Source organism: Vulpes vulpes, chromosome 3 (assembly GCF_048418805.1).
Source record: "Vulpes vulpes isolate BD-2025 chromosome 3, VulVul3, whole genome shotgun sequence".
Classification (NCBI taxonomy): domain Eukaryota; kingdom Metazoa; phylum Chordata; class Mammalia; order Carnivora; family Canidae; genus Vulpes; species Vulpes vulpes.
Window position 1 is genome coordinate 75,892,351 of NC_132782.1, and position 27,489 is coordinate 75,919,839.

Here is a 27,489-nt window from a genome sequence, read left to right on the forward strand (position 1 = left end):
CCAAGAAACACAAACCAACTTAGTGGTATAGTCAGAATTTAGACCTGCTACACATGACTTCCAGTGCTTAGGGCCTAGCCAATGCTCAATTATTCTACTTTCTGAGTTTCAGGTTAATTTTGCAGTTCAGGTTAAATCTGCCCTTCTCATATGCTCATTGCGAGGGGGGGGGAATGCTGTTAAATTTAATGACATTTTTTATAAAAAGGAAATGAACATGGAAGACTCCTAACTCTGGGAAATGAACTAGGGGTGGTAGAAGGGGAGGAGGGCCGGGGGTGGGGGTGACTGGGTGGCAGGCACTGAGGGGGGGTACTTGACAGGATGAGCACTGGGTGTTATTCTGTATGTTGGCAAATTGAACACCAATAAAAAATAAATTTATTATTAAAAATAAAAAGGAAATGCTTTCTGCTGAGTTGTTTTGGCAATGTACAGTGAGTTAGGGATCAAGTTTTTTAAAAAACTTGATTCACTTAAGATCGTAGGTTTCAGTCACCTAAAAAAAATCACTCATTTAAAAATACTAATGTGAATTACATTCTCAGAATTGCAGTTAGATAGCAATCGTAGCAGGTATCATCTGTCACATTTAGATTGTTCTGGTTTTAGTCTGTATTGTGTTAGTTTGATCTTTTGGATATTTAGTTGCAGTTGCTTGTTTCCACATAAAGTGTGTGTGCATGCTCAGCTGCACATGTATAAAATAAAATCACTTTCTGGTAAATAAGGTACAAATGAGCAGTGAAATTTGACTTTATTTTCTCTGGGTTTGTTATATAGTTAAGGTGATACCGACTGGGATTTAATCATTTTAAGAAACCAGGATAATAGCAGTGATAAATTTTAAACAAATGTTTTTTGTGCGCTAAGCATTCTGCTAAAGCCTTTTACATGCATTATCTTATTTAATGCCAACAAAAATTCTTTGAGGTAGGGACTTTTCACGGTTCAGGAAATTATGTTTCCAGGGTGGCTAAGTGAGAGGGAATATTAACATCCTTCCTCCCACCTCCAGTCTTCACAAGGAATCTGTGAAGAGACTATATGCTTTGAAAAGAACTTAGAGTTAGTTGATAGAAATACCAGAAATAAAGAAGATATATTTTTATTTCCCTTTTTATACTCTTTCCAAGTCTTCCAAATTCTGTCTTAGATTGAGGGACTGTCATGAGTGCCTTGTACATTTGAATTGAGAGCAGTTCTCAACCCACTCTGCACACTGAAAACGAATGGGAAGTGTTTTAAAAAAATGCCTGAGTCCCGTCCCCAGAGGTTTTTGACTTAATTGGTTTGGGATACCACTTGGATATTGGGATTTTTAAAAGTGCTTTGGGTAGTTCCAAGGTCTGGTGAGGGTCAAGAACCTGTGGTGTGTGCCGGTGGTCCCCAAACTTGTTGGTACATTGGAACCACCTGGGGAGCTTCTGAAACTACTGATTCCTGTGCTTCTCCCCCAGGATTGTGGTTTAATTGGTCTGTGCTGGGGCCTGGAATTTGGAAGAGTTAAGATTTCCCAGGTGATTCCAATGTGCAAACATATTTGGGGACTTCTGATTTATGCAGTGATGTTCCACCTCGGCTGCACGTTAGTGTCACTTGAGTTTTAGAAGGTCCCATCATCCTGGTTTACACTCACTTAAGTAGAATCTTTGGCATTGGACCTAGTTTTCGACACTTAGGTGATTCCAACGTGCAGCCAGTGGTGATAAATTCAGGTTTCTTTTTGTTTCTTATATGGTTTTGAACCAACTCCATTTAGTTTCACAATTCAGAATCCTTGTGGAATGAAGGAGATAAGAAGAGGCTTTTCCTTATACTGAGTTCAGCCTCTTCCCCTCATATTTTTATTGTGGTAAAAAATATATAACACAATATTTACCAGTGCAGCCATTTTTAAGGTGTATGATCAGTGTCATTACTGATCAGTGTCACTGATCAGTGTCATTACTGAATGTACTGAGGTACATTCTTAATATTGTGCAACTGTCACCACTACCCATTTTCAGAACTTTGTCATCATCCCTAACAGAAGTTCTGTACCCAAGAAAAAACAAATCTTGTTTCTCCCTCTTCCCAGCCTCTGGTAGCTTTCTATTTTCTTTCTGTTTGAATTAGCCAATTCTAGGTACCTCAAATAAGGGAATTCATACATTTGTCCCTATGTGTTGGGCTCTTTTCACTTAGCATAGATTTATCCATTTGTCACCTGATAGCATCACATTCCTTTTACAAAGCTAAATAATATTCCTTTGCCCATTTATACTAAATTTTGTTTATCCACTTATCTGTAGTAAACATTTGAGTTCGTTTTCTTAAACCAACATGAAAGAATACAGAACTAAGCAAATTATGGAAAGTAATATATTCTGCATTCCAGATAATTAGCTAACAAAATTTGGTTTGCCTGCTTATATTCATGTAATTTAATTAGTATTAAAACCAAGGATGAGATTGCTGATTTTTCTGATTTACTAATTCAGCTTTTTCCTCTTCCTGGCCGTGATTTTGTATTATTTGAATGGTATAAAAAATGAATTTGCCATCTATAACTAAAGAACCATTAAGAAAAATTAAAAACTTTTAAGAAAAATAAAAGTTTTTCCCATGACTTACTGAGCTTGTTCCTTTTCACTGTGTTCCCCAGGAGTACCAGGTGTCAAAGAAGAACGTTTTGAAGAAGCAATGATGGTAAAGCACTGTGCGTTGTCCCTTGTGGGAGAACCCATCATGTACCCAGAAATCAATAGGTTTTTGAAACTACTCCATGAGTGTAAAATCTCTAGTTTCCTGGTCACAAATGCACAATTCCCTGTGGAAATCAGGTGAGCCATCCAGCTTATTAAGATACTCTACTTAGATCTATGTTTGACCGAAAAGTAAAACAGGCATTAATGTATTCAAAAAGGGCTTATCAGTTACTCACTACATACACATGTTGGCTTTTTGGGGCAAGAGATGGGCCTATTCTTTTTTTTTTTTTTTTTAAATGATTTTATTTATTCATGCATGAGAGACAGAAGGAGAAGCAGGCTCCCTGCAGGACTTAATGCAGGACTCCATCCTGGAACCTGGGATCACCTCCCAAGCCAAAGCAGATGCTCAACCACTGAGCCACCCAGGTGTCCTGAGATGGCCTACTTTTAAAAATGCATTCTATTAGGAAGATAACATTAGTAAAAAGAATAGAGGCACAAATTAATTGCTGGGAGAATTCAAAAGAGAATGCAGTTTTTTTCCAGAAGGGGAGAAACAGGGTAAAACTTCTCAGCAAAGTCACCATTTAATTGGAATCTTAAAGGTTGGAAAGTATAGTTTTTAATAAGAACCTCCTGAGAAAGGTTGGAAGTTAGGGTATTTGTGATACTGTTATGTAAATATAGTTCATCTGGACCACAGAGTGTATGAAAGAGACTGGCAGCTGGAAACCTAAGTTGAAAAGGTAGGGGGTAGATTGTAGAGAATTTCAAGTGCTATTCTTTGGAAAGATCTTGCTTCCTGCAGAGAATTCTGCTAGCATGGTGTAAAACGGGAGAACCAAAAGCAGGCAACTCGCTAGGAGAGGGTTCATTTAGGTAAGAGTAATAAAGATGAAAGTAAGACAGAGAGAGTGAAGAGTCCTAAAAAAAGACATTATTGAGACATAATAGATCAGCTTGGCAAACTGTATGGCTCTTGAGAGTCCAGCATAGAAGAGGACCAGTTAATGACTAGAAGGTTTCCAGCCTGTTGATTGCTAGGATTATGGGGCTCTGGAGCTGTAGAGGATCACATAAGGAAGGAACAGGTTTAACAGGTATGATGAGTTGGTTTGGGTGACTTAGACGGGGAGCTTTGCAGATGGAGATGACCATCTTCTGGGGCCCGGAAATGATACGTTTTTGTATTATACTTGAACTATGCACATATTATAACACCAAAAACATTAAATTTTACTTATTTACCTGTGCTTTCCCCATTAGACAGAGTTGCTTGAGACTGGTGACCCCTGTTTGTTTATCTTCATGTCACTAGTGTAGTACCTGTAAGTTCTCAGGAAATGGCTAGTGAAATACTGGGGAAATTTGCACATAGGAATAAAAGACAATGATCTTTTAAAATTCAAAGTTGTTTTGTAAATACCAACCAATAAAATATAACATGAAAAAAGAGAAATTCTTAAATATAAAAAGACACCAATAGAGTGATGTCAGAATCACAGTGGCCTGCCTCATTCCATTTTTTTCTCTTGCCTTCTGTTTACAACTAATCAGACATCCATAACAAAACAAAGCAAAAAAAGCACCTTTGTACAGCACATCAGGACATCCAAGAGATTCATTTGTGTGTGTACCCAAAAGAGAGTGGATTGTATGTTGGAGGAGGCCATGGAGTAAGGGGAATGGCAGCAGAGGCTGCTGGGACAGGTCTGATAGGGAGCCAGCACCACCCTTCTGGCAGAGGAGGTGGAGGGTGAAGGCACCTGCTACAGAGCCAGAGGAGAACCTGTTGCTTTCTCTCAGAAACCACAGTGACTGGGGAAGGAAAGGGAAAGGAAGAAGGCAGGCATGGAACTGAAGGAAAGTATTTCCTGCTATCTGCCCCAGGGGATATTTGTAAAAGGATTGCCCACAGAGCTCTGGGAACCCCCCACTTGAGGATCCTACTACCTGGTCATGGGCCATACCCAAAGTCCCAGGTGCTAAGCACATACCACCTTCCACTGTGGTGCCACCCCCTCTCCCCCCTTTTAAATGCACAGCTTTCAGCAGTGGGGAGTCCGCTCTGGTAAGAAAAACCAAAAACTTGTGCTGCAGCACCACCTTCTGGAAGAGAAAAGGAAGGCTTCCAATTACCGACCTGTTAAAACTATTGGAATCAAAGTAAACAATACTTTTACATAACAAAGAAAGGTATTTGCTGCTCCAGATACTGTGGCAGAGGCACTTTTTATGAAACCAACCATGAAAAATCATGGTAATATGGTATCACAAAAGGAAAATGCAGCTTGTTTTGAGCTGTACCCCCAAACACAAAATATTGCAATCTGATACATAATTCAAACTAGCTATTATGATGAAATTCAACAAGCTACAAGAAAACTTATAAAGGCAATATAATGATCTTGGGAATAAAATTAATGAATAGAAGGAGTACTTTACCAAAGAGATTGAACTTCTAAAGAATTCTAAAGAAGAACCAGACTCTGGAGCTGAAAAACTCAATACGTGAAATGAAGAATGCATTTACAAAGCATTGAAAATAGAGCAGATCAGATGAAAGAGAGAATTAACAAGCCGGAAGATAGGAATCTAGAAATGGTTCAGGTGGAAGAGGAGAGAGAACTAAGATTTTAGGAAAGTAGAGAAACCCTATGAGAACCATCAGATTCCATTAGGAGAGTCAACATTAGGTGATTGGGTTTACCAGAGGGACAAGAGAGAGAAGGAAGTGGAGCATATTAAAGAAATGATAACTGAGAACTTCCCAAACTTGGGGAAGGAACTGGACAGACAAGTCCACAAAGGTAATAAAACACTTACCTCATTGTAAAAAGACTTTGTTTAAGACACACTATATCTAAACTGTCAAAAGTAAATGGTAAAGAATTTTAAAAGCAGCTGGGGGTGGGGGGAGATAATAACCTACAAAGGAACCTGCATTAGGCTATCAGCAGATTTCTCAGCAGAAACTCTACAACTTGGGAAAAGTAGAATGACTTTTTCAAAATATTAAAAGATGAAAACTGCCTCTCAATATCTGGCAAAGTTATCCTTCAGATATGACAGAAGGATAAAGGCTTTCCCAGGCATACCAAAACAGAGAGTACTTTACCACCACAAGATCTACCTTACAAGATATGTTGCAAAGAGCTCTTCAAGCTGAAATGGGAAGATGAAAGTACACAAAACTCTTATTAAGGTGGTAAATGGACAATCAGAATTAGAACACTGTAACTCTCTTTTAGAATAGTATATTAAATTCTTAATTATAGTATAAAGGTTAAAGGAAAAGCTTTAAAAATAATTATAGCTACTACAACTTGGTAGCAAAATCACAGCATGAAAAGATAATTGTGACATCAAAAATACTGAAGAATAAAAAGGGTGGAATCTTTATGGGCAGATCACAATAAATTGCTATCAGCAGAAAAAAATAACTACTTTAGAAGATGTTTTTTGTAATCCTCCTGGTAACCACTAAGCAAATATGTAGAGCATAGACATGAAACATAAAGAAGAGGGGAAACTGAGCAAATCACTGTGGAAAACCACCAACTTACAAAGGTAGAAACAGAAGGAAAAATAAACAGTGGGAAGGCAAAAGATAAAATGGCAGTAGTAAATCCTACATGTCAAGAATCACCTGAAATTTAAATGGATTGAACCCACCAATCACAGGGCACAGAGTGGCTGAATGTATAAAAAACAAAGCATAAAACTCAACCAAATGCTGCATACAGGAGACTTATTTCAGCTCTAAGGACACCTACAGACTCAAAGTAAAAGGATGGAAGATGTACTCCATGCAGGTGGGAGTCAAAGGTGAGCAATAACTATATCAGACAAAATAGACTCCAAGTCAAAAAGGATAACAAGAGACAAGGAGGTCATTATGAAATGATAAATGAACCCATACATCAAGAAGATAGAACATTTGTGAATATATACAGATCCAATACCAAGCACTGAAATCTATTAAGCAAATACTAAGAGCTCGTGAGGTATAAGTTGATAGATAATAGAATAATAGTAAAAGACCTAAATATCCCACTGGAAGCAATAGATAGATAGGAAATCAATAGGGAAACTTTAGAATTGAACCACATTTTAGAACAAATGGACTTAACAGACATACAGAACATTCCAAAATAAATAAGGAACTCAGTCAATTTAGCAACAAAAAAATAATCTGATTAGAATATGGGCAGATTAACTAAATAGGCATTTTTGCAAAGAGGACATCAAAATGGCCAACAGGTAGGTACACGAAAAGATGCTCACATCACTCATCATCAGGGAGATGCAAATCAAAACCACAATGAGATACCTCCTCTCACCTGTTATAATGGCTGTCATTGAGAAGACAAGAGACAAAAGATGTGGCGAGGATGTAGTAAAAAGGGAACCTTTATACGTTGTTGGTAGAAATTTAAATCAGTTCAGCCACCATGGAAAATAATATGGAGTTTCTAAAATAATTAAAAATAGATCTACCATATGATCCAGCAACTCCACCTCTGGATATATACCCAGAGGAAATGACAATAGGATTTTGAGGAGATGTATGTACTTCTATGTTTATTACAGCATTATTCACAATGGCCAAGATATGGGATCAACCCAGATGCCTATCAACAGATGAATGGAAAAAAAAATGTAGTGCATATACATAATGAAATATTATTCATCCATGAGAAAGCAGGATAGCCTGCCATTTGCAACAGATTGGATGGACCTTGAGCAAGTATGGTATGCAAGTCAGAGAAAGTCAAGTACTATATGATTTAACTTATATGTAGAATCTAAAAAAGTTAAATCTGTTTTTTTTTTTTTAAAAGTAAAACAGTGGTTACCAGGGAATGATGTAGGGTGTAAGATTGGTGGTGGTGTTTAAGGGTACAAATTTGTAACGAGTAGTAAATATGCTGTAGGGACCTAAAAAGTATAATGAATATATACTTTTTATGTACTATAATTATGTAATGTGATGTTACATTGGCAATCACATTACACTGTATAAATGTAACATACTGTACACTTTATTTTTTTTTAAAGATTTTATTTATTCATGAGAGACACACAGAGAGAGGCAGAACACAGGCAGAGGGAGAAGCTGGCTCCATGTAGGGAGCCTGACGTGGGACTTGATCCCAGGACTCCAGGATCACGCCCTGGGCCGAAGGTGGCGCTAAACTGCTGAGCCATCCAAGCTGCCACATACTGTACACTTTAAACTTACACAGTGTTATGTGTCCAGTTTATTCAGTAAAAAAGACACTATTTTTGTAAAAAAGAATGATCATACACACAGAGGCATGCGCAAAGTCAGTTTAAAATTTATCATCATAGGAAATCAGTGGGTTGGTTAAAATTATTTACTACTGGGCAATAATTAGAAAACCAGTGACATTGTCACAAGGTTAGCTAAAATATTACTTTTTTGAAGTTGTATAAAAGGGTAAAGTTAAAAGGGAAAGGTTTTAAAAATGTCAGTGTCGGGATTCCTGGGTGGTGCAGCGGTTTGGCGCCTGCCTTTGGCCCAGGGCATGATCCTGGAGACCCGGGATCGAATCCCACGTCGGGCTCCTGGTGCATGGAGCCTGCTTCTCCCTCTGCCTATGTCTCTGCCTCTCTCTCTCTCTCTCTGTGGGACTATCATAAGTAAATAAAAAAAATTAAAAAAAAAAGTCAGTATCTAAATTTTGCTTAGGATTGCCATTCTTTTTTAAAAGCTTTTTTTACATTTAAAACCCTTGGGTTTTCAGATGGCTCATGAGGGAGAAGTTGGGATAGAGAGGTATTGGGATTTATATATACACAACATATACAAAAACAGAGTCCATCCCAAATTTGGGGCATATACATGTAAAACGAATTAAATCTGCCAGAAGTGGGATGTAGGTGATTCTCAGCAAAATGATAACCAGAGAAAATGATTCATTGTTTGCTCATGCACAGTATTCCTTGTGAATGCCATCAGGGACTGAAGAAAATTACAGAGTGGTAAACAAGCTACATACTTGAAAGTGTCCAGCCAAATGCCTGGCACACAGGGAACATTCAGGAAATGTTCTTGGGTCTCTTTTCCTACTCTTGCTGGTGAGCCTCCTCTTGTCAGCAGGGGGGATCATGATACAACACAAAGTCCATATTGGTCTTGACTGCCATCATTGAACAGATGGGATACAAAGGCATTGATTAAGCTGGCCTTTTAGTGTAGGCACTGGTAAATTGGGAGTGAGGCAAAGAGGAAGAAGTGAGTGGCAGGGGCAGGGATTAGGAAATTAGCAAATTTCTTTGATGTTGAACACAACAGTTTAAAAAATGAAAAGGAACACCCTAGGAGGAATACTCAAGAGAAAGTGCTCAGAAAAGGGAAGTTGCTTTTTTGGATTTCTAAAGCATTCGTTAAGCTCCAATATCAAGGGTGCTATGGTTCAGGGGAGTGCATCTCTTCTTTAGTTATGTCCTCATCTGGGCAAAGGAGAGAATATGTGGGAAGTTGCCATTTTAGATTTGGACATCAAAGAGTTGTCATGTCTTGGTTATGTGTTGAAATACCTATCTAGACAGAGGAAAAACCCTGAAGCTAAGGTCGTCAGTTTATTTCTAGGATCTGAGAAGAATTTCTGATAATTGATACCCTAACAGAGATGGATTGAAGTACATAATGCATAGGTGTACCTTTCTTTAAGGCAGAGCAGTCCTCCTGGCATGGTAACAATATATGTATCCAAGTGTTAGGGCTCCTAAATATAAGGTGACTTTCTTAACCCCCACATTTCCTCAAAGAATGATGTCAGTAGCTTAGAAAAAAATTAGAAGAGCACTGAGAGGGGATCCCTGGGTGGCTCAGCAGTTTAGTGCCTGCCTTTGGCCCAGGGCGCGATCTGCGTGATCCTGGAGTCCCGGGATCGAGTCCCATGTCAGGCTCCTGGCATGGAGCCTGCTTCTCCCTCCTCCTGTGTCTCTGCCTCTCTCTCTCTCTCTCTCTCTCTCTCTCTCTCTCTCATAAATAAATAATTAAATCTTAAAAAAAAAAAAAAAAGAAGAGCACTGAGATTTGACATACCGGATACTAAGATGTGTTATAAACTATGAGTTTGAAATACTCCAGACTGCAGAGTAGCGAAACAAAATAGTCCTGAGGTACCCCTACTTTTAAACTAATACTTTTCTGACTTGAGGCCTCTTTGAGTGTAGCTAAGGGTTTTCTCGCTTTAACCCATGTGGCCCAAGAGAAAAATGGAAAGAGAACTACTTCCTCTGAGTACAGATGATACTGTTTTATTTCTGTGAATTTAGAGAAATTCAAATACCAGTTATCTCTGGTGTCTTAGTTTCTTTCAGAAAAACAAGCAGTAGATTTACGAGTATAGCACAGAGGCCATGAATTTTGAAATTACCCCTAACTTTTATAGTGTTTATTCTGTACACCAAGTTTACTCATTCGGTTGAGCTATCAGGTGACTATCTTGCAACTGTTTTATCTTTGAGTATGCACTAGGAAGTAATAATGTACTCTGGGTGATTGGGAGTGTACTAAATTGTTTGCTTTTAGTTAAAAAAAATTTTCCCCCTAAGTTTCTGTAGTATACCCATTCTGTGGTATCTTCTAAGGAGATCCTGGACTTTGTCAGTTGGCCTTCCCTTGGCCTTCCCTTGACCCACAAGCAAGTGTATATCCTTTCAGGTACTTCAACTTTTCCTTAAGAGAATTTCAGTCTCCCCTCTAGCTCCAAGTATGTGGCTCTTTGCTGACAGTTCTCCCCCTAAGGGGAGTTTTTACAGTGAGTGATCCTAGAGGATCAAGGAGAATAGAAGCTGACACCTTGGGCAAATGAGAAAGCTATCAGACTCTGTGCAGCTTGATGATTTTGTCAGCATAGGGCTAATACAGGCGACCAGAATATGTAAGACACTTAGCATTAATAATACTAATAGGACTGGTAGTGATTGGACCATAAGAGCCTTTTCTCTTGAGGAAAGGCCCTCTGAATTCCATCATAACCAGTGGCATTTTATAGTGGCATTGTGGCACACATAGCACTGAGATATTGCAGCATCTTATCAGTTATCTTTTCTTGTAATCACTCATCTTAAAATGAGTCACTCAAACTAACAGCCATTTATTGAGCTCATAATTCTCGGTCAGCTGGGAGATCTTTTGATCTTGTCTGGCTTGGCTGGTCTCAGTGTTGTGTCATGTGTCAGTTGGCAGATCTGCTGGGCTCGTTGGTTTAGATGCCATGACTCGGACAACTGGGGCCTCTATTCATGTCGCTTCTTTTTTCCAGTAAGCTAGTCTGAACTTCATCACACGGTGGCACGACTTCTGAGAGCAGCAAGAGAGGACAAGCTTCAATGCAAAAGCACCTTTGAACCTTTGCTTGTGTCATACTTTCTCACTTCCATTGTCCGAAGCAAGTCCCAGCTGAGAGGGCACTTCCAGCTTCAGGGCAAGGAGACGTGGATATAGGGAGAGGAGGAGTTTATGGCCATGTATGTAGTCCACTATATGGGCACAGTGGGCTTTAGTTTTTAAGGAGGATGACCTTGAACCACTGAGACTCACTCTTTTTTAGGAACTCAGTTGAAAAAACAATTATAATTTTATGGGTTGGCTGGAGGGCCATTAAGACCAAAGGTTTTCAGATTGGCAGCTGATCAGAAGTAGGTTTATTTGTCCTGTACCATGTTTCAAAGCTTTTTTGTTTGGTTGGTTTTTGAGCCAAGGGTTAATATCCAGAGATTTTGTATAAAATCTGAACTTTTGGAAAAGACAATCTGGCAAAAATTGTCAAAAGCCAAGTATAAAGTGCTGTCTTTATAATACCAGAACACTTCAGTCTTCTCTGGTTTTATTACTATACTCTGACACCAGATGCATGGGTTTTTCCACACTAAGCAGTTCTCCGGTTCTCTGTGGGAGCCACCTGGTGTCCTATGATTCAGTTCAGTTATGACACTACCTGAAGTTAGTGCAGACCAGACAGCATAAGGGCTCAGTCTCACAAGACGGCCCCCCTTCAGATACCGGTGGCAGTTCCAGATTGCACCTGCATTTCTGACCAACCAGCTGTGCCCTACTCAAGTTCAGTAATATGCTATAATATCTCGCAGCAAGTCAGGGAAAACAATTTACTTACTATTATTGGTTTATTATAAAGGATACAACTCAGGAACAGCCAAATGGAAGAGATGTATTGGCCAAGGTATGGGGGAAGGGATGCCACACTTCCATACCATCTCTAGGCACACTATCCTCCCAGTACCTCCGTGTGTTCACCAACCTGGAAGCCTTCAGAACTCCATCATTTAGAGGGTTTATGGAGTTACCATTACATAGGCAGGATTGATTCAGTCTTTGTCAGTTGGTGATTAGCTCAATCTCCAGCCTGTCTCCCCTCCCTAGAGGTTGAGGGGTGGGGTCTGAAAGTTGGTTCTTCTGGCAACCAGCCCCTATCCTAAAGCTATCTAGGGGCCCATTGGGAATCATTTCAGTAGTAAAGTAAATCTTTATATTTGAAGGGGGCTATTAGGATAACAAAAGATGCTTCTCTGGAACTTCTGTCACTCAGGAAATGCCAAGGGTTTTAGGAACTTTATGTGAAGAACTAGACATAAGTAAATATATCTTATTATACAATAGCATACCAAGTAATAGTTATCTTTTCAATGAAGCCTGTCATTTTCAGCCTGCCAGACTATTTCCCATTTCGTTGTCTCCTTCACTAGGAGTGTCACCTGCCACTGGTCAGAGGAGTTGTGATGTTCATTCTCTCATAGCAGAGGACTTTCTGTCACCATTTCTAACAATTGTGAAACAGTGAAAGGTTCCACATGGTCTAAGGAAAATGGAAGCATATCGCTTTGAATAAGGAAAGAATATTCTTGCGTGTTTCATATGCAGTCTGTGTTTTGATGTCCAGAGAACTTTTTCCTTTAAAAGTGGCTTTGCCCCGGGACTCCTGGGTGGCTCAGCAGTTGAGCGTTTGCCTTTGACTCAGGGTGTGATCCTGGATTCCCCAGATCAAGTCCTGCATCAGGCTTCTTGCATGGAGCCTGCTTCTCCTCTCTGCCTGTGTCTCTCATGAATAAATATAATCTTAAAAAAAAAAAGTGGCTTTGCCCTTATAGACATGTGAGTTTAGGATCCTTGTTCTAATTCTGTACAGTCTGTGTTTGCATTCAGCCCTGCAATTAGAAAGGTCCATCACACCATTGTTCTGCTAGAGCACACCATGTTATTCCTTTTTATAAATTACCCTGTGCTGTGAGGCCAGTGACCGACAACAAGACACCTTATTTAAAAGCAGACCTCTGAAAATCATCATATTGTAAGGTAATGAAGTTGTTGAGAGTGGTGTTCTGCAATACTAAATCATTTCTTCTCTCTGAGGACTCGAGGAGAACTAACTGGTTTGTCCCAACTTTGTGGACATTTGAAACCTATGATCATGTCACCCTCTTTATGAGTGTTTTAGGGTTTAGAGGCTCTTTGGAAACTTTGTGTAGCTCTTTGTAGACTGTTACACTCTTAGTATCTTCATCTTGAGTAGTCCCCCTTTACTTTTATCATTTTCTTATCTGTTTTGTTATTTTTAAATTTGCATTTTCAATCTTATTTTTTTTTCTTTTTGGTAAATATTGCTCATGCACAGCTTTCTGTGTGCCAGCAGCTGATCATAAGAAAACAGAACTATGTTCCATATTTAACTGTGGCACGATTCGCACTTAACTTCCCAGGCCTCCCCACCTCCACCAAATTTGTCCCTTTGTTCATGACTTTTGAGCACCTTCTTCTGAAACTATGTGTGAACTTCATTCTCTTCGTTTTGCTTCTTCTATCAGTATTTCTGTTTTGTTTGCTCTGTGTTATGTTTTCCTTAGTTTTTGCTAAGACATTTACCATATGTATTAGAGAATCTCTATAAATTGGATAGCTCTTCACATATTAGATGATTAGTAAATGTTTGAAGAAATGCATGAGTTTTTTTTTTTAATTTAAAGATTTTATTTATTTATTCATGAGAGACACACAGAGAGAGAGGCAGAGACCCAGGCAGAGGGAGAAGCAGGCTCCACACAGGGAGCCCGATGCGGGACTCGATCCTGGGTCCCCAGGATCACACCCTGGGCTGAAGTTGATGGCGCTAAACCGCTGAGCCACCTGGGTTGCCCAAATGCATGGGTTTTCATAAAAATAGTTTACTTGTATTTGTTAGTTCAAAATGGTTACAGAAAACAGCTTACAATGAAATGAAGATTATAAATATCACCTGATCCTTTTAATAGAAGCTTCCCCCCCCCCCCCCCAGCCTGGTTTGTTTATTGTAAACCTGTTAAGTTTAAAATATAGTCTTCTTCTGTGTCTATGAAGTGATGGAATACTTTTCAGAAATATGCAGGTCTAGAGGCACCCGGGTGGCTCAGTGGGTTAAGCATCTTCCATCAGCTCAGGTCATGATCTCAGGGTCCTGGGATTGAGCCCCCCATCCAGTTCCCTGCCCAGTGGGGAGCCTGCTTCTCCCTCTCCCTCTGCCCCATCCCCCTGCTCATGCTCGCTCTCTCTCAAATAAATTAATTAATTAAAAAATCTGTAAGTCCAGATAGGCAAAAAAAAAAAAAAAAAAAAAAAAAGAGGAAATACAGTGAGGTGGTAAGAGCTAGGCCCTGGTCTAGAAGAGATCTGGTTTGAATCCTAAGTCTCTTGCTCTCTTAGTGACACTGGGAAGAGAACTTCTCAGGGCCTAGTTTCCTTACCTGTGAACTGATTTAAAGTAATGACTATCTTATAATGACATTGTGAGTATATGAGATAATACATGAAAATGCGTAGAAGTTTCACTTTTGGAAAGGTACGCTAAGTAATGGTCAAAGTATACTTCAAGACAAGCACCATTACTTGAGATAAGATGGACATTTCTTAATACAATTTTAAACCCATTGGGAACATAAAACAACATAACAATTTAAAACTTGTAAACACTCAATAACAATCTCAACATTGAAAGAACTATGAGGTTTTTAACATACTTCTCTCAAACTGATAGAACAAGCAATTAAAATCAATAAGAGTAGTGAAGATTTGAATGACTAAATCAGATTTAGCCTATGTTACAGAAATAGAGCATTGGAGCTAGAAACTTTGGAATATAATTTTTTTTTTTTAAGAACATTGAACTCGCACAATAATTACCAAATGGCCATATGCTGGGCATTATAGCAAATTTCAACAAAGTATTGAAATCATATAGAGCATAGTATCTGAACATACTGGAATTAAGTTATAAATCAACACAAAAAAGATTACTAGAATATTCCAGTATGTTTGTTAAAATTTTTATTTGTTTGTTTGTTAAAATTTAAGCAGTGTACTTCTAATTCATTTATGTATTAAAGAGGAAATCACAATGGGCGCAGAAAATTTGTGATGGATCATGATGGAAATAAAAACAAAACTTATGTGATGGATGTCAGCAGGAATAACAGAGTACAGACCTTCAAAACCTGCTCCTCTATAAAAACAATGAGTATACTAGCAAAAATTGTCAGAATCCACTTTTTCTTAACCAAAGGTACACAACAATCTGGGGAGCATTTATTCTTAAAAAAATGGTTGCATCTCAATAGAAACAGTAAGCTTTGTGATATGTTAATATGTCTATGTCATGTCCTAAGCTTCATGGTGTCTTAGTATGTCCTATTCCATTCCAACTTCCCCAGTTCTGCAGTAGCCTTAAACCCAATAACTTACAGTCATAGTAAAAACTAACCCTGGCAACCAGGGGAGGAGGCAAAACAGAGTTGGAACTCTCTTTTGAGTCCCTTTTCCAGAAAATTGTCCTCATGTGGGTTATGTGGCAGTTCGCTGGAACCCTTCACACACAGGGGTTGTCTTTATTTGAGATGACTCACGTTTTGTCCAGTGAAGAAGCTTTTTCCTGGGGTGTTTCTTGTAAACAGTTATCAGCAATCATTTAACCTCACAGCTGCCTGAGGCTGCAATAATGGTTGGGGCAAACAAGACGCTGACTAAAGAAATTAAGCAGAAAAGCTGGGGAATGAGATATTCATAGGGAACTTTGGAAAGCTCCAGTGTATTCCTGGGAAGCTAGAAGCTAGCCCAAGGGGCAGGGCTGTGGCATGCTAGGGAAGACTTGACAGGTTTTATGCTTTCATCCCTGCCTCATGTTGATGTCTTGAGTAAGCAGACAGTGAAAACTGAGGCAGAGGTCTACTGCCTGCCTAGGCATTGAAGGCATGCCCCAGCATACATACAGAACCTTCAGCAAACACCAGGAGCCTTAGATTGGTAGGTCTCATTTTACCTTCCAAGCCAATGGCCTGCTAATCTCTATAGTATATGTGTTGCTGAAGCGAGCACATGCTAATCTCTATAGAAAGGCAAAAAGGAAGAGCGATTTTTACATTCAGTTGTCAGTGCATTTGTATATATGATCATTCTTAACTCAGAGATTTAAAATGAACAGGACGAAGGATTGTCACTATTATTTGAGCAAGATTCATTGGGCATTTCACTGAGGATTGAGTTGAGGATTGTATTTCCTTTTTATTTCATTGTCCTTTTTAATTGTTCTCAGCAGCAATGTGAGATTCTCAGACACCAATCACTATCATGATGTTAAGGTTATAATATTCTCTTGCTTTTTGGGGAACTGAAATGATGCTATCTCTGTATGGAATGGAGACAGATAAATGACCATGCTGAGAACCTCAGTGCTTGTGCTGGGAATAGAGGCCGATAATAGGTAGACATAAGATCCTTGAGGCTCAGAAAATTTCTCCAAGGTACTTGTAATGTTTTAAGTTCCTTAGGAATAAGCTCCCTGATTCCTAGGGACTTTTCTTTCCTTTTCTTCATCCTTGGTAAGAGATGTATAAACTTTCTTTTTTTTAAAATTTTTATTTATTTATGATAGTCACACACAGAGAGAGAGAGAGGGAGGCAGAGACACAGGCAGAGGGAGAAGCAGGCTCCATGCACTGGGAGCCCGACGCGGGACTCGATCCCAGGCTTCCAGGATCGCGCCCTGGGCCGAAGGCAGGCGCCAAACCGCTGTGCCACCCAGGGATCCCAAGAGATGTATAAACTTTCTTGATTATAGCGTCTCAGACATTTGGTACTGACTAAAATTTCTTATTGGTACCATTAGTGTCCAGGTCTTCCTTTTTTGCAAATGATAGAGGTTTATGAAATAACTATGGAATTTACTGTTCATAATCTTAAATAGTTCTGAAGGCATAGTGAAAAGGTCAAACCAGTTCCCATCTTGCATTAGGCAACTTTATGACAAGGCCCTGTAAGTATCAGATAACGATAGCCAGCAGCATCCATTAAGACAATCTCTTTTTTAATTTATTTTTTGTAAAACATAAAGTCCAGTTAAGGTAGCATAGCTTGTCTATTATTAAGGAGGCTCCCAGCAAAAGGGATGATGAGACAGAATGGTGCCATTAACCGTGTGCTCCTGTTTTTCATTTTCAGTTAATTGATGTCCTTTGGTCAGTAGTGACACAGGATTAAACTTGTAAAGATTCCCTTTGTATGCAGCGTTGGAGAGGGATTAAAGCAATGAGCCTGCCAGTATTTTAATCACTTCTTTCTTAACTTTGGTCAGAGCTTCTCCACTTTTAATAACTTTGGGTTTAGACTCTTCTGATTTTTCCATATGTCACTAAGCCAGATCATTATAAGCATTTGTTTGGCCTGCATTCTTTCCCTTAAAAGTTGGGTTAGCTCAAGTCAACAATATCAAGTAAAAAGTAGCTTTAAGTATCTGCCTGTATGGCTGGATAAAAAGAAAAATATGGTTCCTGCCCTTCAAGGTCTTACACTCAAGGATTGATAAGACTGATATTGATAGATAACAAAAAGCATATAAGCCACTTTGATAGTGAATTTTATGATATGTGAATTATATTTCAACTTTTAAAAGTACATAGACTTTGAAGCAAAAAATGCATACATAACATTCTAGGGGTGAATACAAATTCTGGAATAGTTACAGAAAGTTAGTAGTGGGAGAATTTGGTCAAAGGACTATTAAAGGGACATTTCTAGTTGTAAATTTATTGAAGAGGATGAATTGTGAGACCCATTTGAAGAGAGAACAGGGAGGTTTTGAAAAGGGTACTATCTGAGCTTCAAGTATACTAGCAAGTAGTGTGTTGGATAAGAATGACTTCAGTGAAAAGAGTCCGTGAATTTGAAAGAAGTGGAGAATGAACGGTATTCACGGAAACTGATCAAGAAGGCAAAAATAATCTGCAGCATATATTTTTCTTGGGGGTTGTGCTCCTTTGTAAGGGCTTGGTTGCTCTTTTAGCTCTGCATTGTTTAAAGGTCCCTGACTAGGTCATTTTTTTTTTGCTCATGCAAAGCTGTACTCTAAACCCACTCTGGCTCTCTGAGGCATAGGTGAAATGTTGATGTGGTTTTGTGCCTTCCAGAGAAGGTTTGAGCTCTTTGGGTTGTTTCTTGTTCCTTAGAAAACTTCTATCAGTGAATTGATGATGGGAGATGGCCTGTCAGCACAGACCCCACGTGTTTGTGACATTTCAGCTCTGTGAGGCTTGAATGGCAGAGTTCACGGGGAAACTAAAGTCAGAGACCTCTTCTAATTGCTTGGGGCTGATGGTGCCTGACCTGAAGCTAGATCTCATTTTGTTTGCTTTTCACTAAAAGCTAGTGTTTGAAGAGGGACCAGTTTTAAGTAATTGAATGTTTTCAGTTTATTAAGGAAGGTATCAGTCCTGGTTAGAAATAATCAACTGACAGCCCATTCTGTTACCTTATGAAAGCCATTACTTCAGCCCTTTGGGAGAGGTAGAAGACTGCAGACCCTGTGAAATGTTTAATTACCACATCTATTATAGACTGTAAATTTCACATCATGAAAAGCCTGACATTGGTATAATTTTTTCCCTATTTTTTTTTTTTTTAATTATGAAGGAACCTCAAACCAGTTACCCAGCTATATGTCAGTGTGGATGCTAGCACCAAAGATAGCCTGAAGAAAATCGACCGCCCACTCTTCAAGGATTTCTGGCAGAGATTCCTCAACAGCTTAAAAGCCTTGGCAGCAAAGGTAAGAATTATGACATCTTTAAAAGAGAGAAAAAAAAGTGGAGAGAGGTGGGTTTTTTCCTTTTCTTTTTAAAATAATAATAATAATAAAAAAATGAATAAAACCTTCAACCTTTTTTTTAGACTTCCACTTTCATTATTCAATAAATATTTATTGAATTCCTGTTAAGTTGTAGTGCTCTGCCTTATATGTGTAATTTGCCCTTCGTGTATTTAGGGAGAGAAATACACACTCCTGAAGTTAATTAATAAAACATGGCAAAGTGGCAGTTCATACCAACTCTAGAAGAAGTGCCAGCAAATAGTTTATGTTTAAATATGAGGTGAATTTTCTTGAATCTCTAAGACCAAATTTCCTACCCAGTGAGGAACTCAGCTTCACAATGTCTAGATTTCATCTTTTTCTGCCAACATTTGCTCTTTCTGGTGTCTTCTCTTACATCGTACTCATTTTCCTATTCTTCTAGACCTCACGTACCTCTGATTCTTCTTTCCCATTAACCCTGTATCTCAGTAGTTGGTATTTTTTGTTAGTTCTGCCTCCCTTCTTTTTCTGTAGCAATTTCCCTTTCCCATTCTCTTTACTTTTGCCCTGCAGTTCTTCATGCTGTACCCAAACATGACAGATAATGAGAATCACTACAGGAGCTTCAAAAATTACAATTTCCTATTCCTAGTGGGATTTGAGAATCTGCATTTTAAACATTCCAAGTGACTTTTGACATGCAGGCCACATCTGGGACTCACTCACCATCCCAGAAAACCTCCCTCCCTCTCCTTTGCTCACACTTTGCCATTCCTAATTCATCACTGACTGGCGCCAGGAAGGCAATACTTCCCTGCTTCTGTTGGCATTTCTGCAGATGTGCCCACCACTTTTTCTAAGTCTTTGGTTACCTCCGCAGAGCCTAATTTGTCCTTTCTTTCCATTTCTTTAACTTGGAGAAGTTCTGGTGTGACCTTCAAGGCTCGGCTTCATTATTACTTCAATTTTGAAGCCTTTTCCAGGGGCAGACTGCTGTTCCTTTCTCCCTTCTTCAGTCTTTATAGATAACATACATAGTTTCTTCTGGTTTTTTTGTTTGTTTGTTTATTTGATCTTAGATTCTGTCTCCTCAACTGGATTGCTTACTTGTGTCTGAATTCCACACAAAGTCTAGCACAGCACATTTAATGATATTTGGAAGTGTTTCTTAAAAGAACGAATGGGTGGAAACTCAACAGAGCTCTGTAGTGGTAAGATGTACATATACATTTTCTTGATTGTTCAGATAACTCAAACTCCACCTTCCCCTATTTTATGGTTGAGAAGTTAAATCAGTACTTTTTTTTTGGCTGTTTGGCGATTAGCATTGATTATTTAGGTAATGCACAATAGGCATTTGGTTTCTGATATGTCTTGGATAATTTATAAATTTGGAAGCTTGGTGCTTCTTTGGTTCCTAAAATCTCCTTTTCTCTGGACTTCACCCTTAGCTATATCACCTTTACTTGTTGCTGAGACAGGAGATACATGGCTTATAGGTCAGAATGCATGAGATAGAAAGCAAGCAGCAGGGGCTGGCATTACCAGACATATCTGAGACTGTTACCTAAGCTATATTCTAGTCTACATAGTCAGGTGTGGAAGATGAGAAGTGGGCATTAGTAAAATGGCTTAATAACTTCTTTTCTTTTCTTTTGGCCAAAATTTTCCACAAAATGCATTCTTATCTGAAGGTTACAGGCCTTTACATGTCCAATTCAATATTAAGTACTTTGGGTTGACTCATTGAGAGTAATGCTATAACTTGAAGTTCTGCAGTATTTTCTAACCTGTGAGCTTTTTACATATAACATCATTATCATGTCCACGTAACTCTGGTTGGAAAAGTTTCCTTGGGCTATTAAAACTATCTGCTGGCAGATGGGGCACCTGGATAACTCAGTCGGTTAAGCATCTGTGACTCTGGATTTTGGCTCAGGTCCTGATCTCATGGGTTGTGAGTTTGAGCCCTGCATTAGGCTCTGTGCTGGATGTGGGGCCTACTTAAAAAAAATGTTAGGGGCCCCTGGGTGGCTTAGTCACTTAAGTGTCTGCCTTCAGCTCAGGTGATGATCTCAGGGTCCTGCGTTCGAGCCCCACATTGGGCTGCCTGCTAAGCTGGGAATCTGGTTCTCTCTCTTCTGCTCTCCTTTTTTGTGCTCTCATTCTCTCTCTGTCAAGTAAGTTAAAAAAAAAAAAATCTTTGGGATCCCTGGGTGGTTCAGGGGTTTAGCACCTGCCTTTGGCCCAGGGCATGATCCTGGAGTCCCGGAACCGAGTCCCCATCAGGCTCCCTGCATGGAGCCTACTTCTCCCTCTGCCTGTGTCTCTGCCTCTCTCTCTCTCTGTGTGTGTGTCTCTCGTGAATAAATTAATAAAATCTTTAAAAAAAAATCTTAAAAAAAATGTTAAACTATCTGCTGGCAGATTAGGGCAACTGCTTTCTAAGCATTTTGTAGTAATTAGAGTTCGTGTTTCTTATTGTATTGTTTACGTTGACGTTTATGAAAGAAGATCTGTGGCAGGAAGCTACTCTTAAAAGTTCTCTCTCTCTCTCTCTTTTTTTTTTTTTAATTTTATTTATTTATTCATGAGAGACACAGAGAGGCAGAGACACAGGGAGAGGGAGAAGCAGGCTCCATGCTGGGAGCCTGATGTGGGACTTGATCCTGGGACTCTAGGATCGCGCCCTAGGTGGAAGGCAGATGGTATACCGACCGCTGAGCTACCCAGGGATCCCAAAAGTTTTCTTTTTTTAAAAAAATTTTTTATTTATTTATGATAGTCACAGAGAGAGAGAGAGAGAGGCAGAGACACAGGCAGAGGGAGGAGAAGCAGGCTCCATGCACCGGGAGCCCGACGTGGGATTCGATCCCGGGTCTCCAGGATCGCACCCTGGGCCAAAGGCAGGCGCCAAACCGCTGCGCCACCCAGGGATTCCCCCAAAAGTTTTCTTAAATTAACTCTAGCTGCATTATTTTCTTCTGAACATCTTATATTATTGATACAGTAGATAACTTTAAGAAAGGTCTGCTTTGGTTTAACACTCAAAAATAAAACACTGATGTAACTATACTTACTAGCTAGGGTCAAACAAATTATTTCTGTAATCTGGTATTGTTGAGTTTTTAAATAAAAATGACTTTTCAGATATTTCAACTAGAACATCTCTACTTCTATACTGTGGTCTTTTGTACTTGTTTCAGCTTTTAGTGCTTTAAGTACTTTTTTGTTACTTGTTTTAGGCTTACCGAGGAAAGGCATTAGAAGAGAAAGAATTTCTTGAACTTTATAAACAGAAATTTTTTGTCCCAAGATTTTCAGACTATTTATGAGCTAGTGTAACCCAAAGTAGAAGAAGGTAGGAGGATATTGTTTTTGTTTTTGTTTTACTCTTGGCAAGTATAGTGTTTACGCTCCCAGATCTTTATCCTTTGTCAGAATGTTCCATTTAAAATGTGGGGGAGAAATATATTAGTACTTGAGTATGTGGCGTTAAGAAGCAATTCTATCAAGATAACACAGCCAAAAATTTGTTAGTTTCAATATCTGTCGTCAATAGCTACTTGTCAAACAGTCCTTTTTTGAAAAAAGAAATCCATCTTGTACAAGACAGCACTGCCTACCTTTGGCAGTAGCCTTTTATCAGCAATGTGACCAGATGTGTTTCTGCCAGCATGTTATAACACCAGCTTGTAGATCCAGTAGTATAAGCGATACATTAATATTCTTGAAACCTCATGTTTGAAAAGAAAGACAAAAATAGTTTTCTGTGTTACACTTTCTTGGATATCGCATGTAAACATTAGCACTCTTTCTACAGATGTGAGCATGCTCTTACCTGATGTTATTGGAGTTAATGTTGTTTCATTGTTAAGGAGGGCTTATTGTATGTTAATGAGATAGCTTTGTACTGAATATTTAGATAAACCAGTGGCCCACAATTTGCAGATTAAAAAAGCATTTAATATTTGACTTCCTTATCTCTGATCATAAAAACATTATGTGTTCACTATGGAACTTTGAGGGAAGTAAAGAGAAATATAAAGAGGGAAGGAAAGAAATTGCCTCAAGACAACTACTGCTAATGTTTAAAGTATTTCTGTTTAATCCTTTTTGGGGGGTGCATTTTTACATACAGCATTCAATTTTATGTGTTGCTTTTTGTTGTTAAAATCAGGTCATAGTATGTTTCCATGCTGCTGATATTTATTCATGTTAAGGACAGCTTAGTCTTTCATCTCAGTGTGAGATAATAGAAAATATTTATGTATTGGCTCCCATACCCAGTTCTGGGCACAGAACTCCTAGGACATTTGTAATTTTCTAAGTGGTAAGAACAGAAGGAGCATCTGTTGTTCTAGTATTTTGTCTTTGACCCCGTACTTAACATAGGGCTCCTAAAACCCTTGTAGGTTCCTGAGTAGTAAGACCATGAAGACCCTCGTTGTTCTAATGAGGTGACTCTGGGTGGACTCCTAGGTGACTCCTAGACTGGGGCTGGTCATCAGAAAGACCAAGCTGGTCCCACTCCTGTGTTCCCCCCCACTTCCTAGGAGGGGCTGGAAGTGGGAGTAAATAATTGATAATACCTATGTGAGGAAGCCTCCATAAAAATCCCAGCAGAAGGTTTGGGGAGCTTCCTGGTTGATGAACATATTCATACCGCAAGAGTAACTTACCCCCATCTGCGGGGACAGAGGCTCCTGGGCTGAGGCCCTCCCAGACCTTATCCTGTCTCTTTGTGTGTCATTGTTTCTGTATCCATTAGTAAACTAGTAAATGTAAGTAAGGTTCCCTGAGTTCTGTAAGCTGCTCTAGCAAATTAACCGAATCTGAGGGAGGAAAGTCATAGGGACCTCTGATATATATATATATATATGGTCAGAAACATAGGTGACAATTTAGATTTGTCATTGACATCTAAAGTGTGCTGCAGTGACAGAAATGAGTTAAATTATAAAACACCCCTCTAGTGTCACAGAGAATTGCTTGGTGGGGGAAAGACCTTCACACGTTTGGTGACCAGAAGTGTTCTGTCTGAATTCCTAGTAAGGGAGACACAGGAGAGAACACATTTTTTTCCTAGTCACTAAGTTTCCTGATTTGGGGCCCGTACGGGGTGTCTGCAAGAATGTGTTGTCTTCTGGCACACTTGTTTAATTGTGGGGGTCCAATAGTAGTCAGGTTCCTGTCTTTTTCTAAAAATTTTTTTAGAGAGAGAGCATGTAAGCAGGGGGAAGGGACTGAGGGAAAGGGAGAAAGAATCTTAAGCAGACTCCCTGGAGCCCTGCCCAGGGCTTGATTTCCTGATCCTGAGAAAATCATGACCTGAGGAAATCATCTCAGATCATGACCTGAGCTGAAATCAAGAGTCTGCCATTTAACCAGTTGAGACCCCAAGTATCCCCAGATTCCTGTCTTTATCACACTTGAGAGGGAGCCCTGGTGCCTCTGCTGCTCTTGAGTTGCCATGTACACATTTTGTCATTTTTAAGCATTTCTAGCTAGGTGCAGCCAGAGATGGCATATCATGTTTAATTGGTAGCATTGTTATTTCGTAAAGGAGAAAGAGAAAATGATTGTGTCTTACAATCTAGAGTATCTTAGATGAAATGAAATAGCGTATCTTCCTCTTTCCCTCCTTTTTGTGATAAGTGAGCTTCCCTTCCATTGTTCTGACTCATTCTCCTGCTTACTGACCTGATTTCTTTACTTTTTTTTGTATATATATTTAAATTGTAATTTGATTTGCCAACATATAGCATAACACCCAGTGCTCATCCTGTCAAGTGCCCACCTCAGTGCCCGTCACCCAGTCATCCCAACCCCCCACTTAACTCCCTTTCCACCACCCCTTGTTCATTTCCCAGAGTTAGGGGTGTCTCATGTTCTGTCTCCCTCACTGATACTTCCCACTCATTTTCTCTCCTTTCCCCTTTATTCCTTTTCACTATTTTTTATATTCCCCAAATGAATGAGACCATATAATGTTTGTCCTTCCCCAATTGACTTACTTCACTCAGCATAATATCCTCCAGTTCCATCCATGTTGAAGCAAATGGTGGGTATTTGTTGTTTTAATGGTTGAGTAATATTCCATTGTATACATATACCACATCTTTATCCATTCATCTTTCGATGGACATCAAGGCTCCTTCCACAGTTTGGCTGTTGTGGACATCACTGCTATAAACATTGGGGTGCAGGTGTCTCTGCTTTTCACTGCATCAGTATCTTTGGGGTAAATCCCCAGCAGTGCCATTGCTGGGTCGTAGGGCAGTTCTATTTTTAACTCTTTGAGGAACCTCCACACAGTTTTCCAGAGTGGCTGCACCAGTTCACATTCCAACCAGCAGTGCAAGAGGGTTCCTCTTTCTCCACATCCTCTCCAACATTTGTGGTTTCCTGTCTTGTTAATTCTCACTGGTGTAAGGTGGTATCTCATTGTGGTTTTGATTTGTATTTCCCTGATGGCAAGTGATGCAGAGCATTTTCTCATGTGCATGTTGGCCATGTCTGTGTCTTCCTCTGTGAGATTTCTCGTCATGTCTTTTGCCCATTTCATGATTGGATTGTTTGTTTCTTTGCTGTTGAGTTGAATAAGTTCTTTATAAATCTTGGAAACTAGCCCTTTATCTGATAGGTCATTTGCAAATATCTTCTCCCATTCTGTAGGTTGTCTTTTAGTTTTGTTGACTGTTTCTTTTGCTGTGCAGAAGCTTTTTATCTTGATTAAGACCCAATAATACATTTTTGCTTTTGTTTCCCTTGCCTTCATAGATGTATCTTGCAAGAAGTTGCTGTGGCCAAGTTCAAAAAGGGTGTTGCCTGTGTTCTCCTCTAGGATTTTGATGGATTCTTGTCTCACATTTAGATCTTTCATCCATTTAGAGTTTATCTTTGTGTCTGTGTAAGAGAATGGTCTAGTTTCATTCTTCTGCGCATGGCTGTCCAATTTTCCCAGCACCATTTATTGAAGAGACTGTCCTTTTTCCAGTGGATAGTCTTTTCTGCTTTGTTGAATATTAGTTGACCATAGAGTTGAGGGCCCATTTCTGGATTCTCTGTTCTGTTCCTTTGATCAATGTGTCTGTTTTTTTGCCAGTACCACACTGTCTTGATGATCACAGCTTTGTAGTACAACCTGAGATCTGGCATTGTGATGGCCCCGGCTCTGGTTTCCTTTTTCAATATTCCCCTGGCTATTCGGGGTCTTTTCTGATTGCACACAAATCTTAAGAGGATTTGTTCCAACTCTCTGAAGAAAGTCCATGGTATTTTGATAGGGATTGCATTAAATGTGTAAATTGCCCTGGGTAGCATTGACATTTTCACAGTTAATTTTTCCAATCCATGAGCATGTAATATTTTTCCATCTCTTTGTGTTTTCCTCAATTTCTTTCAGAAGTGTTCTGTAGTTTTTAGTTTTACCTCTTTGGTTAGGTTTATTTCTAGGTATCTTCTGCTTTTGGGTGCAATTGTAAATGAGGTTGACTCCTTAATTTCTCTTTCTTCAGTCTCATTGTTAGTGTATAGAAATGCCACTGATTTCTGGGCATTGATTTTGTATCCTGCCACACTGCCAAATTGCTGTATGAGTTCTAGCAATCTTGGGGTGGAGTCTTTTGGGTTTTCTATGTACAGTATCATGTCATCTGCAAAGAGGGAGAGTTTGACTTCCTATTTGCCAATTTGAATGCCTTTTATTTCATTTTGTTGCCTGATTGCTGAGGCTAGGACTTCTAGTACTATGTTGAATAGCAGTGGTGAGAGTGGACATCCTTGTCGTGTTTCTGATCTTAGGGGAAAGGCTCCCAGTGTTTCCCTTTGAGAATGATATTTGCTGTAGGCTTTATTTATTTATTTTGTTTTCGTTTTTGTTTTTACTGTGGGCTTTTCGTAGATGTCTTTTTAAGATGCTGAGGAATCTTCCCTCTATCCCTACACTCTGAATTTTGATCAGGCATGGATGCTGTATTTTGTCAAATGCTTTCTCTGCATTTATTGAGAGGATCAAATGCTTCTTGTTTTTTCTCTTGTTGATATGATCTATCATGTTGATAGCTATCATGTTGAAACAGCCTTGCATCCCGGGGGTAAATCCCACTTTGTCATGGTGAATAATCTTCTTAATGTACTGATGGAGTTCCATGTGCACTTGAGAAGAACGTGTATTCAGTTGCGTTTGGATGTAAAGTTCTGTAAATATCTGTGAAATCCATCTGGTCCAGTGTATCATTTAAAGCTCTTGTTTCTTTGGCGACATTCTGCTTAGAGGATCTGTTTTACTGAGAGCACTATGGTGAAGGCTACTACTAGTGTGTTATTATCTAAGTGTATCTTTACTTTGGTTATTAATTGATTGATAAACTTGGCAGCTCCCATATTTAGGGGCATAAAAATTCATTGTTAGGTATTCTTGTCGGATAGATCCTTTAAGTATAATATAGTATCCCTCTTCATCTCTTACTGTAGTCTTTGGGATAAACTTTAATTTATCTGATATGAGGATTGCTACCCCTGCTTTCTTTTGAGGACCATTTGAATGGTAAATGGTTCTCCAACCTTTCATTTTCAGGCTGTCGGTGTCCTTAGGTCTCAAATGAGTCTCTTGTAGACAGCAAATAGATGGGTCTTGCTTTTTT

The 27,489-nt window shown here is 39.2% G+C and overlaps 1 protein-coding gene across 2 annotated transcripts in view; it reads left to right on the top strand.

Annotated features, from left to right (window-relative positions):
- The window catches only part of LOC112934119 (S-adenosyl-L-methionine-dependent tRNA 4-demethylwyosine synthase TYW1), a 201,860-nt gene that overhangs the window by 101,798 nt on the left and 72,573 nt on the right, over nt 1–27,489 (top strand). For both annotated transcript variants that reach the window (XM_026017508.2, XM_072752780.1), the window contains exons 12-13: nt 2,648–2,825; nt 18,682–18,817. In XM_026017508.2, the coding sequence (XP_025873293.1) occupies nt 2,648–2,825; nt 18,682–18,817 (314 nt within the window). The remainder of the gene's footprint in view (nt 1–2,647; nt 2,826–18,681; nt 18,818–27,489) is intronic.